This window comes from Tursiops truncatus, chromosome 13 (assembly GCF_011762595.2).
Source record: "Tursiops truncatus isolate mTurTru1 chromosome 13, mTurTru1.mat.Y, whole genome shotgun sequence".
In the NCBI taxonomy this organism is placed as follows: Eukaryota; Metazoa; Chordata; class Mammalia; order Artiodactyla; family Delphinidae; genus Tursiops; species Tursiops truncatus.
Genome location: NC_047046.1, coordinates 25940406 through 25956537, shown reverse-complemented (window position 1 = coordinate 25956537; position 16132 = coordinate 25940406). Strand labels below are relative to the sequence as shown.

The 16132-nt window shown below is 47.1% G+C and overlaps 1 protein-coding gene and 1 pseudogene across 10 annotated transcripts in view; one reads left to right on the top strand and one right to left on the bottom strand.

The window, feature by feature from the left end:
• Window positions 1–123: 123 nt before the first annotated feature.
• The window catches only part of PI4KA (phosphatidylinositol 4-kinase alpha), a 95008-nt gene continuing 78999 nt past the window's right edge, over window positions 124–16132 (top strand). For 9 of the 10 annotated variants that reach the window (XR_012325276.1, XM_073790397.1, XM_033837372.2 and 6 more), the window contains exon 1: window positions 124–291. Coding sequence is in view for 9 of the 10 variants with exons in the window: in XM_073790397.1 (XP_073646498.1) it covers window positions 154–291 (138 nt within the window). In the remaining variant the exon portion in view is untranslated. The remainder of the gene's footprint in view (window positions 292–16132) is intronic. The other variant, XM_033837376.2, reaches the window with a different exon arrangement.
• Window positions 10190–10911, bottom strand: LOC117307722 (WW domain binding protein 1-like; annotated as a pseudogene).

Below are 16132 nucleotides of genomic sequence, written 5' to 3'. Positions count from 1 at the left end.
CCAGCGGTGGATCTGCCCGAGGCCACGCCCCGCTTGCGTCGGCAACAGAGAGGTCACGTGGCGGGGAAGCCGGATGGAGCCGCGCCTGCGCCGTGAGCTTCGGCTGTCGCGATCCCGGTGAGGGAAGCCGGCGGGCGGTGCCGCGGGGTGGTGATGGCGGCGGCCGCGGCCCGGGGAGGCGGTGGCGGCGGCTCCGGCTCGGGCTCCGGCGCGTCACGGGGTTTTTATTTCAACACGGTCCTATCGCTGGCCCGCTCCCTGGCCGTGCAGAGACCGGCATCCCTGGAGAAGGTAGCTCGGCGGCTGGGCGCGGGCTGACAGGGGGAGGGGCCTGGGGCGCGGGAGGCGGGGCGGGGGTCTGCGGGAGGCCGAGGGGGTCCCGGCTGCCGGGGGCGCGGGGTGCTCTTGAGGGAGGAGCCGGCGCGGCTAGGTGCCGAGGGCCGGGGAGCTGGCAGGCGGAGGTCTGGGGCCCTGTGGCGGGCGGGGCCGTGAGCTCGGGCGGACTGAGCCGCGGGGCCGCCTGGTGACCGCCGGGCGGGGGCGGCGGCGAGGGGCACGGGCAGAGCCGAGGGCCGGGGTCGAGCCTGGGGTCGGCTCCCCACTCGCCCTGTCTTCTGTTTCTTGACTCTGGGGCGTTGCCGTTCTCGGGGAAGGGGCGCTTTTCTGCGCTTTGCCCTCAGTGGTGAAGGGCGGGTGAAGTAGCGTATCTGGAAGCGGTTTCTGAGACGCACATTTGCTGCGCATTGTTTTTCTCTGAGACTAGAGGGGGCGTTAGACCGGCTGAGAGAGGGTGTTTGAAGAAAAGAATTCAGGCCCCGGGGGTTCCTTATCTTGGGAGAAAGGTGAAAGGCAGCCTCAAGAGTGCCTGGGACGGTGGGAAAAACGCAGCTTTTAGAGTCGGAACGTCCCTGCACCGTCACTGTATGTCGTCTTGGACGTTCCTGTAACCCTCAGAGCTTCTGTGTCCTTATCTGTGAAATGAAGTGGTTCTTGAGCATTAAATGAGTTCAGGCAGAAAGTGCCTGGCCCAGAGTTAGGCTCAGAGTAGGTGGACAGTAAAGGGCAGCTTTCCTCCCCTACCAGGGCGTGATGATGAGTGAGCACGAAGGGATGGGATTATTCTTCCCTACAGCTTCCTGGTGGATGGAAAGAACGTTGTCTGACAGCAGAAGAGCGCTTGGGAGTGGTTTTATGGCTCTGGTGAGGGAAGTGAAGCTAAAAGGCTGTTGCACACACCTTGGCAGAGTGACCTCGTCCTTCCTTGGCTTTGTAGGTTCTCAGACTTGCACAGTGAGCAGGTCTTGGGAGACTGATGCCAGCCTGACTTCTAGTTAAAGGAGGAGTACAATAGAATGGAAAGACTATGGGTTGTAGCCATAAGATCACCTGAATTTAAATCCTGTGTCATTCACTTACATTCGTGTGAGTCTGGGCAGGTCAGTTCACCAGTCTGATCCTCTGCTTTCCCCTGCAAAATACAAGGGCCATACTTGATACAAGTATTGCGAAGACTGACAGAATGACAGAATGAATAAAGGGAGGCAGGTGGGTGCCTAATGAACGATCACTGTTATTGCATGAGGCTGAGTGATGGACCACAGTGCTGTTTTATTGAATCAAATCCATGCCAGCTAGTCAGCACATTCTCTTCTTAGGAGGAGGACCAAAAGTTGTATCAGAAGTTTGCTTGCTGGACTTGGAGAAGAGGGTGCAGGGAATTGGATGATCTTAAACAGGGTCCTGCGGCTCTAGGAGTGGCAGCACCCTTCCTCACTCAGTAACTGAAAAATGCACCTTCAGCTCAACTCGCCTTCTTCAGTCTTCTTCACTAGTCACAAGAACATTCTGTAACTGCAGCATAGTTTTGTATCTTATGGTAATGCTTGGGTAATCAAGATTACACAATGTTTTACAATGAATTAAAGCAGCTTTTAGGTTGGGCTCCCTAATACCATTCAGTTTCATCGGCTCATTTACAAACCATAGCAGGAAAGAGTTAACAGAGCCCGGGCTGCTGTTTTTTTAAAAATTAAAACTAGGCGGGCTTCTCTGGTGGCGCAGTGGTTGAGAGTCCGCCTGCTGATGCAGGGGACACAGGTCCGTGCCCCGGTCAGGGAAGATCCCACATGCCGCGGAGCAGCTAGACCCGTGAGCCATGGCCGCTGAGGCTGCGCGTCTGGAGCCTGTGCTCCGCAATGGGAGAGGGCACAACAGTGACAGGCCCGCGTACCACAAAAGAAACAAAACAAAACAAAAAACTAGGTTATTATTGCCAGTGTCTTTCTTTCTTTTTTTAAAATTAATTAATTAATTGATTTATTAATTTATTTTTGGCTGCATAGGGTCTTCGTTGGTGTGTGCAGGCTTTCTCTGGTTGTGGCAAGCGGGGGCTACTCTTTGTTGCAGTGCACGGGCTTCTCATTGCGGTGGCTTCTCTTGTTGTGGAGCATGGGCTCTAGGCGCATGGGCTTCAGTAGTTCTGGCGTGTGGGCTCAGTAGTTGTGGTGCACGGGCTCAGTAGTTGTGGCGCACGGGCTCAGTAGTTGTGGTGCACGGACTCTAGAGCACAGGCTCAGGAGTTGTGGCGCATGGGCTTAGTTGCTCCACGGCATATGTGATCTTCCTGGACCAGGGATCAAACCCGTGTCCTCTGCATTGACAGGTGGATTCTTAACCACTGCGCCACCAGGGAAGTCCCCGGGGCTGCTGTCTGCAAAAGGGCTTGCTCGCGAGGTTGGCCCTTGGCTGGCATCGGGAACTTTGTGCTTGAACCGTTCCTTCCATTCTCTAACTGATCAGGATGGTTCACTGTGTCTGACTCTGTGTAAGCAGCATGGTTTATGGTGAGCACCTGCTTTCCTTCTGGGAATCTGGAATTTTGATGGTTGCTAGGCAGGCAGTGCCTAAATGACCAGCCCCCAGTAAAAATCTTGACACAGACATCACTCTCGTGTTACTGCATTGCTTGCTGCTGTAAGGGGTGTGTGCTTGGGGTGCACCCTCACAGGAGGGAGAGACAAGAGAAAGCCCTTGCACAGCTTTCTCCAGACTCTCTACCTGTGTCTGTTTCTCTGGCTTGGATCCTTTCACTGTAATGAAATTTATCTGCAAGGACGACTATGTATGTGTGTGTGGTCCTGAGGACCCAAAACTACTTCTTTCTCAAGAGGAGGTTTCTGTAGGTGGCTGATTGCATCGGAAATATGTGAATTCCTCTTGTCCTCATCTACGATTTTGAGACTTGATTATACTTGGGCACTGTTACTATTTAGTCCTGTACTGTATGTCTGCTTGCTGCGCTCCCCTACTTTAAAACAGTTGATGAGAAGCCCTTAGCATTCCTAAGGGAAAGATTCTTGAGGTTCTTAAGAGTAAAAGAGTTTCTGAGTACCCACCTGGGAAAAGAAAGCTGGGGACTTAAGCAGGGAGATGAGTGTTGAAACCCCCACCCATTTCTTTGTTTTCATTTCTCTTTCTCCTCCTTTTTTCCAGAGAAGACAGAGGACTGAGTGGGGCCTGATGCAGATAGGGTTGACCCAAGGAAGGCTGTTTTCTGAACTAGACCTGACACTTCAGCTCAGACATGGGAGCTCAGGCAGCCTGACATGCTTTCAGTGGCACTGGGACTCATTAATGACACAACTTACCCTATCTTTGTCCCTCGGCATGCCACAGTGGGTTTGACTTACTCCATTCACCCACCCTAACCCCAGGCCGTGAAGCCAAGCCTATCACTACTGAGTGCATTTTACTTGTCCTTAATTCCTTAATTTTTCTCTTTCATCCAGAAAACATTTATTGAGCACCTATTGTTAATTGGTATGCATTAGGCCAGGTAAATAAGAAACTCCTAATTTGATTGCTTAGGTGACCAGCAACAAGTCAGTTTTGCTGCAAGTCCCCCATGTGCTCTTGTGCCCCATGTCTGGTGACCAGATTCCTGCTGTGTTCAGGTAGCCAGACCCAAGGGCCCTGGGCATCTATTCTAGGATCCTTATCTGAGCTTTGACCTCTTCTGTTAGGCTGCCTCTAAGACTGGAGTCCCAGCCCTGAGGCCCACCCCTGGGATTGCAGCCCACCTCTGAGGACACCCTCCGTGAGGCCCACTCAGGCCTCAGCCCTCTCCCTCTGGGGGAAAGAGAGGAGAAAAATTGAGAAGAGAGTCCTGCCTACACTGAATCCATCTCTGATTTCCATCTGCCTGCCCATCTTTTGCTCTACTTTCCTGGATCTTGCCTGTCTTGAGAATGTTGCTGAGCCGCCCCTGCCGAGCCTCCTCCTGGCTCTGCCTGGTCATACTCCTCTGTACCCTGGAAGTCAGGGGACCTGTTCCTGCCTCTTCTCACCTGGCCTGTGCCATACTAACGGACCCTGAGCCCAGGATGTGGAGAGTTCTAGGCAGAGCTGCAAAGCAGGCAGCATTCTGTGCCCTCCTGCTCCTCTTCCCACCCTCAGGAGGCTTTGATCAGACTCCTTCCCCATTTCTGAAAATACTCTCTCTTATTCAAGTTAGGGTGCCAGAACCTTGAGGTGTTTAGCTAACTATTGACCTGATGTTTAAAGGGCACTGCGGCGTTAGGGACAGGCTGGACCCTCCCTGGTGGACAGGTGTGCTTCAGGAGACGCGCTGGGTAACTCTTATAAGTAACTGGAGGAATATGTGGCCAGGTGCTTAGGACAGTGAGCTTTCTGGAGTTCATGTTTATCCAGTCTGTCCTTTAGAGTGGTCTGCTGTGGAGTGAAAATCCTGGTATTGGCATTTTTTCAGCATCACGAAGCTGAAAATTTCCCATCCTGCTCCCATTCCTTTGTGAGGCCATGTTAAAAAACAAAACAAAACAAAACGAAAACACGGAGAGGAGAGAGAATAAGCTTCGGCAGAGGATATTCATGTTGCTAGAACCAGTGTTATTAAATCAACTCTAAAATATTTTAGGAAGAAATTGGAAGAAGAAAAATATCTTACCTGTAATCAAGCCACATTAACTGTATTAGTTTTCTGGGGCTGCTGTAACAAAGGGCCACCGTGGCTTAAACAACAGAAATGAATTTTCGCACAATTCTGAGGCTGGAAGGGCTTGATGAAGGTGTCAGCAGGGCAGGTTTCTCTACAAGCCTCTCTCTTTGGCATCTAGATGGCCGTCTTCTCCCCGTGTCTTCACATGGTCTCCCTCTGTGTCTGTGTCCTAATCTCCTCTTCTTAGAAGGACACCAGTCAGATTGGTAGGACTGGCCCTCCCTCATCACCTGATTTTAACTTAATTACCTCTTTCATGACCCTATGTCCAAATACAGTCATATTCTGAGGTACCTAGGCATTAGGACTTCAATATATGAATTTGTTGGAGGACACGATTCAGCCCCTGACATTAACCCATCAGCACTGTCATTTCTTAAAGCTCTTTTTTAGTTTTTAACCGTATATAGCTATGTTCACTTTATTGCTTTTTGCAAAAGTAGCCCATATTTATTACTTTGATAGTGGCATGTCATTTTTTGCGTTGACAGACCATACTTAAGCATTTCTCTGTTTAGACTTTCTAGTTTTTCCATGTAAAACAGCATGTTTGTATGCTTAGCATGTTGTCTTCTTCTGAATTACATCCTTGTGTTAAGTCATTGATGGGTCTTGATGTTTACTGCCCACCTGTTTCCAGAGGATTGTACTTAGTTGTGATAGCATCAGCAAGACACCTTGTGCATGTTTATAGCTTCACAAGGTTGGATTTTGCTGTATTTTTTCCTGGCAACTCAGTCAGCCTAAAAGGGTACCTTACTCTTTTGAGCCCAAGATAATGATATTGACTGTGGTTGGCTATTTATATCGTGAATTAAGCAAACAAACAGCTCCCAAGGCAGAATTGCTAGGATCGTGTGATGTTGCCGTGTTTTTGTTTTCCGTTATGTGGAAACTTGAATGTTCTGTGTTCTCTTCATGCTTGCAATCCTGCTGCTTGAGCACTGACTGCTGGCTGTGACCACTCTGGGTTTGCTAGGTGTGCACACAATCCTGACCCTCAACTAACTTACAAATTAGTAGCAGCAGTATTAGGTGCAGGGCTGGCCGGTGTCTGTCCAGAAAGGAGCTGGTGGTGAACTGTGTAGCTTTTCAATAAAAATACCCTGGGAGGATATTTAGCTGTTTTGTACTTTGCTGGGGTGGGAGTGGGAGGTGCAGATAATTTCTAATTTGGGCCCCAAACCTTTTCTCCATGGCTCTTAATAGGTTTGTGAAGAATGTAATAGAAGGTAGAAAAGTGAAAAGTGCTCCGAGAAAGCAAAAGTATTGGGAGGTTACCCTCAGTTGAGATTTTAAATAGGGATGGCTTAGAAGCCATGAGGATGGGCATTTGCAAGTACTAAGGGCATTGGCGAGGGAGGGTCATTTCAGATGGAGAGAACAGAGGGCACAGCACAGAGGAGAATGAGAAACAGCAGGTGATAGTGTTTGGCGGAACAGGATGTGTTTAAAGAGAAGAGTGGAGATGAGGCTGGAGAAGAAAGCAGGTGACCTTGTTTACGTTCCTAGACTCAGCGTCTGCATCTAATTGATGAGACAAGGAAGATCCCGTGGATGTTTCAGGGCCTGAGGCTGGTGTGCCTTAGGAAACTGATTATAGCTGTGTTGTTTGTTTCAGTGCCCTAGGGAGAATCAGGAGTGGTGTGTCATTAGCCGTCTGCTCCCCCAGAGGGCAGAGATGTTCTATTTCTGACTCCTCACTGTGGATTCTTTTTTTCTGTCAGTGTTTGCAGTTTGCATCCAGTGAAAATGTGGTTGCTTCCAGTCCCTTCCACCAGCAGCTGTTCCCATCATGGATTTTAGTTGCTGAAATGTTTCTGTGTACTTATTTTCCTGGTTTCTTATTTATATATTTTTGTATTTGCTTCTCTCATGAAAAAAGCTTGGCCTTTTGTGAACATTGCCAAGCCAGCCAGAGCCCTACTTTCATTTGTGTGAAAACCTGATGCGTAAATACAGGTTTGAGGCAAAACCCCTCAGGTCTCCCTTGCATTTATTCGTTGAGTCTGAGAGGCTCTGTCTTTGCTGTGGAAGCCATTCTCTTCTGAATGTTTCTGTTTAGAGCTGGTCTGGAAGCCGGGATTCAGGACAGCCAAGGGTACACCATTATGAAAGCAAAAGATGGTGACCTCATCCACCCATTCATTCATGCACTAAGTCTTTGAGTGCCTGCTGATTGCCAGGCACTGTGCTGGGCCCTGGATGGGCGCCTTGGAGGGACAAATAAATAGACATGATCTTGCTGTCATGGCGTTTACCATGGAGGGAGACAAACAGCCTTAAACAAAGAACTACAAGTAAATATGATTTAAAATGGTAACAAGTGCCATGAAGCAAAAGTAAATGGTATGAATGGTATAGTAATTTTTTTTCGGGGATCGACTTTACTTGGGCTTCTCACAGTGGTTAGAGCCACTCCGTCTTCAGAACAATCACAGCACAGGAAATGCGTCACTGAGGCTGCCCAGAAAAGTCTGACCAGCTGAATCTTATTGCTTAAAATACACATATTCACAATAACTGATAAAGGGTGATGTGCCTCACACAGGAATGTGTATTTGCAAATCTTCCAAATGTAGCACCAAACCCTCGACCAACCCCTTTCTTCTAGTTCACCTGGAACATCAGACTCCCTCAAATCTTTCTGGCTCCCTCACAAGTCCTTCAGCTCCCTACTTCCATCTTTCGTCATGCAGGGCAGCCTCATGTAGCAGGGGCCAGACTGTGAGGCTGGACTCGAGCCCAGCTCCACCCACTGTGTTTTCTTCTTCTCGTGCCTTTCGGGTTGGATGCTGCAGTGAACCCAGCATTAAACACATGGACCAGTTCCCTACTCTGACTGGAGAAGGAATCCTGAGCGCCAGAATCCATCCCTTCAACCAGTTAACTCAAGCAGGATTCATTGTGGTAAAACTTGATCTTGAGACACTTCAGTGAGTTGTTTGGGATAAAAACAAAAAACAAAACAAAAAAAGGTGGCAGGAAAAGCATCTGAGAGCTGCTGGCACACTCCTGCCCACTCTCGCCACACACCAGCCACGCGCTGGACCTCAGCAGAGGGAGGTAAGCCCTACAGCACTGTGGTGGCCACCAAACCCTCCTAGCAATTCTGGGCAGGGCTGACGTCTGGGCCACAGCCAGTCCGAGCTTGACACTGAAGATCTAGTCCAGCTTCTGTCTGAGGTTCCACCTTGGCCTTCTGTCCCAAGCGGTTGTGGACACCCCCGGGGGCTGACGCCGAGGGCCAGGAGCAGCTGAGGGAGGCAGACAGGCTCAGAGCACGTTTCCGTTTACAGGGAGCAGAACACAGGCCTCTGAGGGTCCATGGAGCAATGTGCAAATTTCAGTGATGGGTAGAGTAAAACCTCTACTTGGAGCACAGCATCTCTGGCAAACGTGGGGACTGCCGCCGACAGTGCTGCTGAGTACACCCAAGTGCACAGCCATTTGCTCAGTAAACAGTAAATGCGTAAAATAAATTACCTTGAGAGGGCTGCGCCTGCTCCAAACATGTGGGTAATGTGAGCAGTGTCGCTGCTGTTCAAAGTGTATTCACAGGAAAGCAGGGCTGGGGGCTCACACACAACAGACAGACACACACAGGTTATCCAGGAAGTCACTGTATACGGACTGCACTTTGTTCAACATAGATTTTGGTTTTGTGGACTCCAAACTCAGACACTCATTCATCTCACAGCCTTGGATTTGTCTATTTTGTGTGTGTGTGTGTGTGTGTGTGTATACATATATACACATACACATATATATGTGTGTATTCATATATATACTTTCCTTTCTTACCATGATATCAATGCCTAGTCTGAATGTCATCGTTCAAGAGTGGGGGAAGAACCAAACTCTTCATATGAACAGGGCTGGACGGGGAATGTTAGTTTCGGCAGTTTGCTTTTTCTATTCAGATTATTCCTGTCAGAGCTCAACTGGTTTTTGAAGCCAGACTACAGTGATAAGGATCCTGTGGTCCTTCAGGATGGCTGCCTTCACCCTCCTACCTGGGCCACTTAGACACTTGACATAGGCTACAAAAATTAGTTATCCCATTCAAGGAGGGGCGGAGCAGGGAAAGGGCAAGAAAACCACAGATAACCAAGGCATTTTTTCCAAATGGTCAGTTTGAAAAAACAAACAAATAAATAAAACAACTTATTCAGAATCAAGAGAAAATACTGTGTGAGTCAGGCTGCGGGACTGCCCTTTCTCAGGACCCACAGCCTCCTCATTTGTTCGTAGAGAACAGTGAGACGTGAAGGCCGGCAGATGTGTGCTTGGGGTGGGGGAGGGTACTGATCACCTGTGGGCACAGATCAAAGGGCAGAGATGCAGAAAGCTACACCTCTATCTGCTGCCACAGCACAGGGCCTCCTGCTCACCCACAGAAGTTCCAAAGATAGCCCCCACTCAAGCCTGCACACAAAACATCTCCTTCTGGCTCAACTGTAGCCAGGACTTTTTGAAGGCCAAGTTGGAAAAAAGCCACAAATTTTCCTTTTCCAAAACAGAATTCTTGCCTGCCCATTGGTCAAGTTCTTATTTTCAGCTCGCTTTTTTTTTTTTTTTTGTTAAAGAGAAAAACCAAAGAGAAGGCAGGTGTAATATTCCACACTTGAATCAATCCGCAGCCAGCCAGAACCTGCTGGGAAGGGACCCCTCCAGGATGCATCGTGCCACCTCCATCTCGTCACCTGGAATTTGAGAGCACAAGCCCTTTACCAACCCACCATGCAACCGCCGGTCAGCTCTCATCCACCCACAGGAGGATCCCAGTTACCGCTCCGGAGACACTGGCAGCAAGGGGCAACAATCCCCGGATCTCTGGGGGCTTCACCCAGGGCTGAGACCTGCCACCTCTCTTGGACTGAGATGCGGCAAGGTTCTCGTAAACTCACACCAGAACATGAATCCACTCCATCACCAAGAGTCACCTCAGGGCACAGTCTCATCCCCTCCTTGGGGGCTTCTGAAACACACATATCTCTGACCCAAGCAGGTAGTGAGACCTGATGTAAAGGGGGACAGGGTGGGGTATGAGGAATGAGTCACAGGACAACTTCTTGGCCCTCCATGACACTGTTTCTATGGGGGGCGAGGCACCCACACCCCAAACTACCTGGAGATGCAGGAAAATGCAGGAGCAGAGGGGGAAAAAAAAAAAACAAGGAACACAGTCACTTAATGCTTCTCTCATGGTTCTCCGCTACCCTGGTTGCGTCGCCAAGTTCTCGGGTGCAGCCAGGGCCTGCTCTAGCTGGGGGAGCTGCTGCTCGTTGATGGTGTTCAGCAGCAGGCAGTCAGGCAGCCGCGGCGGGTGGGGGTGCCCAGCTGGGCCTGCTCCTCCGAGGGCTGGCAGAGCCCTTCCTCCTCGTCGCCAGGGGGCAGCACATGGCAGCTGTGGCAGAAGTCTAGGGGCATGGCCAGAGCATCGTCGATGAGCACATTGAACTCTTTGAGGTCGTCATTGTGGTGGCCCCAGTTGCACACACACACCTCGATGCCTGAGTCACCTGTGAAGCCATGATGTCTGCCGGGTGTCTTGTCTTTGCTGTCAGGGAGGGCGCTGCCCTGCTCGGAGCTAGACTCTTTCAGCAGCTCCTCCTTACATTCGGAATCTTTGTCCAGGAAGGTCCCAAGGTCCACCTCCCCCAGGCCGGCCACAGAGCCGCTGGACTCCATCCCAGGGGCTTTGGTGGCTGCTGGGTCTGCTGGCATGTTGGAGGGCTCAGGGTCAGCGATGCTCGTGGGTCACGTGCTGCTTCTGCTGGGCCTGACAAGGGGCTGCTCTGAGCCTCCTGGGAGCCCCTGGTGGGATTGGCGCCTGGGGAGCTGCCGCCTGTAGGGCCACACTGCTGCCCACAATTACTCAGCACTGCCATTTTATTTCAGGTTTTTACCAAACTATTTACTACCTCCTTATGAGGAAGTGGTGAACCGACCTCCAACTCCTCCCTCACCATACAGTGCCTTCCAGCTCCAGCAGCAGCAGGTCAGGATGAATGATGGTCCACACGAGCCAGAACCACCAGAGTTCATAGTAGTAGTTGCAGCACTGAGACTGTTAACAGCAGCGTCCTGTGTCACAGATGTAGCTAGCTTTGATTGTTAGTACCCACGCAGGTTTCTTTATCCTGCGGGGGTTCAGCCCTGGCTGGCAGGGGGCTGGGCAGCGCCTGGAGGAGCAGGTGCGCCATGCCACCCAGGAACCTTCTCCTCTCCATCCCCCTCCCGCTCCTCCACCACCAGCTGCCACCTCCTTCCTCCTCCGCCCTCTCCTTCTCTTCCCTCTAAATGGTATAATTGATTTACAGTGCACACCTGAAACATTGTAAATCAATTATACTTCAATTTAAAAAGTAAATGATGTTGGTGAATTTTATCTCAATTTAATAAAAAGGTAAATGGTATAAGGAGAGATAAAATGGGCTCCCAGTTTATAGGGGGACCAGGGAAGACTTTATTTTTTTATTTTTAAAAAATATTTACTTATTTATTTATTTTTGGCTGCATCGGGTCTTAGTTGTGGCACATGGGCTCTTCATTGCAGCACACTGACTTCTCTATCTCTAGTTGTGGCGTGCAGGTTTTCTCTAGTTGAGGCGCTTGGGCTTAGTTGCCCCTCAGCATGTGGGATCTTAGTTCGCCAACCAGGGATTGAACGCGTGTCCCCTGCACTGGAAGGCGGATTCTTTACCACTGGACCACCAGAGAAGTCCCTTAAGGAAGATTTTAAACAGAGCTGAAGGAGGTAGCTGATGAAGTGTGTACAAAGGAATTCTCCTAGCAGAGGATACAGCTTGTGCAAAGGGCGAGACGTAGGAACATTTTTGACTCATTTGATGACCTTAGAGTAGGCTATAGTGGTTATAGCTTGGGGGTGGGGGTGGGGTGGGCAGGACGTGAGCACCCAGGACAGGTAGTGGAAATGATGGTTGACTTTATCTTAAGAGCAGTTTAACAGTTTAATAGCCTGTAGGGGATTGGTGAAGAATTTAAAATACTAATAGTAAGTAAAATAAAATGTCACGATTAGCCTGTAGATGGGAATATTTGAGACCAGTTTAAATAGATTTGTGAAAATTACATTTAGTATGAATATTAAATATTGTGGGTTTTTTTTTTTTGTTTTTTTTTTGGCGGTACGCAGGCCTCTCACTGTTGTGGCCTCTCCTGTTGTGGAGCACAGGCTCTGGACGCACAGGCTCAATGGCCATGGCTCATGGGCCTAGCTGCTCTGCAGCATGTGGGATCTTCCCAGACCGGGGCACGAACCCGTGTCCCCTGGATTAGCAGGCGGACTCTCAACCACTGCGCCACCAGGGAAGCCCTAAATATTGTTGTTTTAGATGTCTTTTCTCACTTAGGAAAATTGTCTGTTAGATCTTTTGGGGGGACTTATAATTATATAACTATGGGATCATAGGATATTGGACCTTTTTTCTTTTCTGTTGATAATATAAGCCTTTAAAGATATAAATTTCCCTCTAAGTGCTGCTTTAACAGCATTCCACAAATTTTAATATGTTGTGTTTTCTTTTTCTTTATGTTCAAAATATTTTCTAATTTCCCATAGGATTTCTTCTTTGACTCAGAGGTATTTAGAAGTATGTTGTTTAATTTCCAAAATATTGGGGAGTTTTATAGATGTTTTTCTGATATTGATTTCTAGGTTAATTCTGTTGCAGTCAGAAAACATACTTTGTTTGATTTCAGTTCTTTTAAATTTATTGACTTGCTTTAAGAATCAGCATAAGTAAGATATATCTTGGTGAATTTTCCAATTGTACAAGAAAAGAATGTGTATTCTGCTTTTGTTGGGTGGAGTCTCCTATAAATATCTGTAAGGTCAGGTAGGTTTTTTAAGTCTTCAGTATCTTTACTGATTTTCTGTTTGTTCTATTGATTACTGAGAGAGGATTGTTGAGGTCTCCAACCATGATTGTGGATCTGTCGATTTCTCCTTTGAGTTTTGTTAGTTTTTGCTTCATGTATTTTGAAACTTGATTCTTGGGCTCATACACATTTATGATTGTTATATCCTTGTCATCAGTTGACCTCTTTATAATCATGAATAGTAATATTCCTTGTTCTGAAATCTACTTTGTTATTAATACAGCCACTCCAGCTTTCTTGTTAGTGGTGTTTGCATAGTATATCTTTTTCCATCCTTTTGCTTTTAGCTTCTGCCTTTACATTTAAAGTGATTTTCCTGTTGACAGCATGTAGCATGCTTTTCCAGTCTGAAAATCACTTCCTTGTAGTTGGAGTTTTTAGACCATTTACATTTAATGTAATTATTAATATGGTTGTTAAATCTACCATCTTGATATTTGTTTTCTGTCTGTCTCATCTGGTTTTTGTTCTCTTTTTCTTTTCTTACTTTCCTTTGGATTAATTCAGCATTTTTTGGTATTCCATTTTATCTCCACTTTGTTTGTTTGTTTGTTTTGTTTTTGTTTTTTGCGGTATGCGGGCCTCTCACTATTGTGACCTCTCCCGTTGCGGAGTGCAGGCTCAGCGGCCATGGCTTACGGGCCCAGCTGCTCCGCAGCATGTGGGATCTTCCCGGACCGGGGCACAGACCCATGTCCCCTGCATCGGCAGGCGGACTCTCATCCACTGCGCCACCAGGGAAGCCCTATCTCCACTTTTGGATTATTAGCTATAGCTCTCCCTTTTTAAGTGGTTGTTCTAGGATTGAAATATGCATCTCTTTAATTTATCATAGTCTACCTTCAAATAACATTATACCACTTCACTTATAGTGTAATAACCTTATAATTGTAATTCGATCTGACCCCATTTTTTTGCGATTGCTGTCATAGATTTTTACTTCTATGTTATAAACTCCACAATACATTATTATAATTTATTTAAATAATCATAAAATATGAAAAATATGCATATTCATATATACAGTATTTTCAGTTCTCTTCATTTCTTTATGTAGATTGATGTTTACACTTTATTTTTTTTTTTTGGTGGGGGGGACACCATGAGGCATGTGGGATCTTATTTACCCGGCCAGGGATTGAAGCCACACCCCCTGCAGTGGAAGTGTGAAGTCTTAACTACTGGACCACCTGGGAAGTCCCCCTTACTTTATTAGTTTTAACATTTCTTATAGTACAGGTCTGCAAGTGTGATTAATTCTCTCAGCTTTGTCCTATTTGAAAAAGTTTTTTTTCCAGCTTCATTTCTGCTGACTATAGAATTCTAGGGTGGCAGCTGTTTTTATTTTAGCACTGGTCTATATATCTGTCCTTACCCTAGCACACTGTCTTGATTACTGTCACTTTGTAGTAAGTTTTGAAATTGGGACGAGTGAGTCCCCAAACTTTGCTCTTCCTTTTCAAGATAGCCTTGTCTGTTGTGGGTCTCTTGAATTTCCCTGTGAATTTTAGGATCAGCTTATCAATTTCTGCAAAGAAGTCACCTGGGGTTATAATAGGGATTGTGTTGAATCTGTAGGTCAATTCGGAGTATAATTGCCATCTTAATATTAATTCTTATCATCCATGATCATGGGATATCTTTCCATTTATTTAGGTCTTTACTTTCAGTGAGGTTTTGTAGTTTCTAGAATGTAAGTTTTGCACTTCCTTTGTTAAATTTATGCCTAAGTATTTTGTTCTTTTGATGTATTGTAAATGGAATTAATTCACGACGTAAAAGTCACCATGGAATAATTTCTTAATATCATCTTCAGTCTGTTCATTGGTACTGTATAGAAATGCTGTTGATTTTTCCCGCATTTCCTTTATTGTGGTAAAATACACATAATTTAGAATTTGCCATCTTAATCACTTTTAAGTGTACAGATCAGTGATATTAAATACATTCATAGGGACTTCCCTGGTGGCGCAGTGGTTAAGAATCCACCTGCCAGTGCAGGGGACACGGGTTCGATCCCTGCTCTGGGAAGATCCCACATGCCATGGAGCAACTAAGCCCCTGTGCCACAACTACTGAGCCTGTGTGCCACAACTACTGAAGCTCGCATGCCTAGAGCCCATGCTCACAATAAGAGAAGCCACTGCAATGAGAAGCCCGCGCATCACAATGAAGAGTAGCCCCTGCTCACCGCAATTAGAGAAAGCCCACGCACAGCAACAAAGACTCAACGCAGCCATAAATAAATAAATTTATTTTAAAATAAATAAATACATTCATAGTGTTTTACTGCAATCACCATCCATCTCTAGAACTCTTTTCATCTTGTAAAACTGAAAGTCTGATTACAGTTGATTTTTCTATATTGATCTTGTATCCTGCAACTTTGCTGAACTTATTTATTAGGTCTAATTTTTTTTATTGGAGTCTTTAGATCAGCGGTCCCCAACTTTTTGGCATCAGGAGCCAGTTTCTTGGAAGACAACTTTTCCACAGACTGGTGTGGGGGAAGGGTATGGTTTCCGGATGATTCAAGTGTATTGTTTATTGTGCATTTTATTTCTATTATTATTACATTGTAATATATAGTGAAATAATTATACAACTCACCATAATGCAGAATCAGTGGGAGCCCTGAGCTTGTTTTCACTTGCCACTCACTGATAGGGTCTTGATATGAATCTGCGAGCAATTGATTTATTATGGTCTCTGTGCAGTCAAACCTCTCTGCTAATGATAATCTGTATTTGCAGCCGCTCCCCAGCACTAGCATCTCCACCTCAGCTCCACCTCAGATCATCAGGCATTAGATTCTCATAAGGAGCATGCAAGCTAGATCCCTCGCATGTGCAGATCACAGTGGGGTTTGCGCTCCTATGAGAATCTAATGCCGCCACTGATCTGATAGGAGGCGGTGCTCAGGTGGTAATGCAAGTGATGGGGAGCGGCTGTGAATACAGATGAAGCTTCGCTTGCTCCCCTGCCACTCACCTGCTGCTGTGCCACCCGGTTCTGAACTGGCCATGGACTGGTACTGGTCCATGGCCTGGGGATGGGTTACCTCTCCTTTAGCTCATGTCATCTGCAAATAGAGATAGTTTTTCTTTTTTCTTTCCAATCTGGATGGCTTTTATTTCATTCTCTTGTCTAATTGCCCTGACCAGACCCTCCAGCACAACACTGGGTAGAAGTGTTGAGAGTGAACAT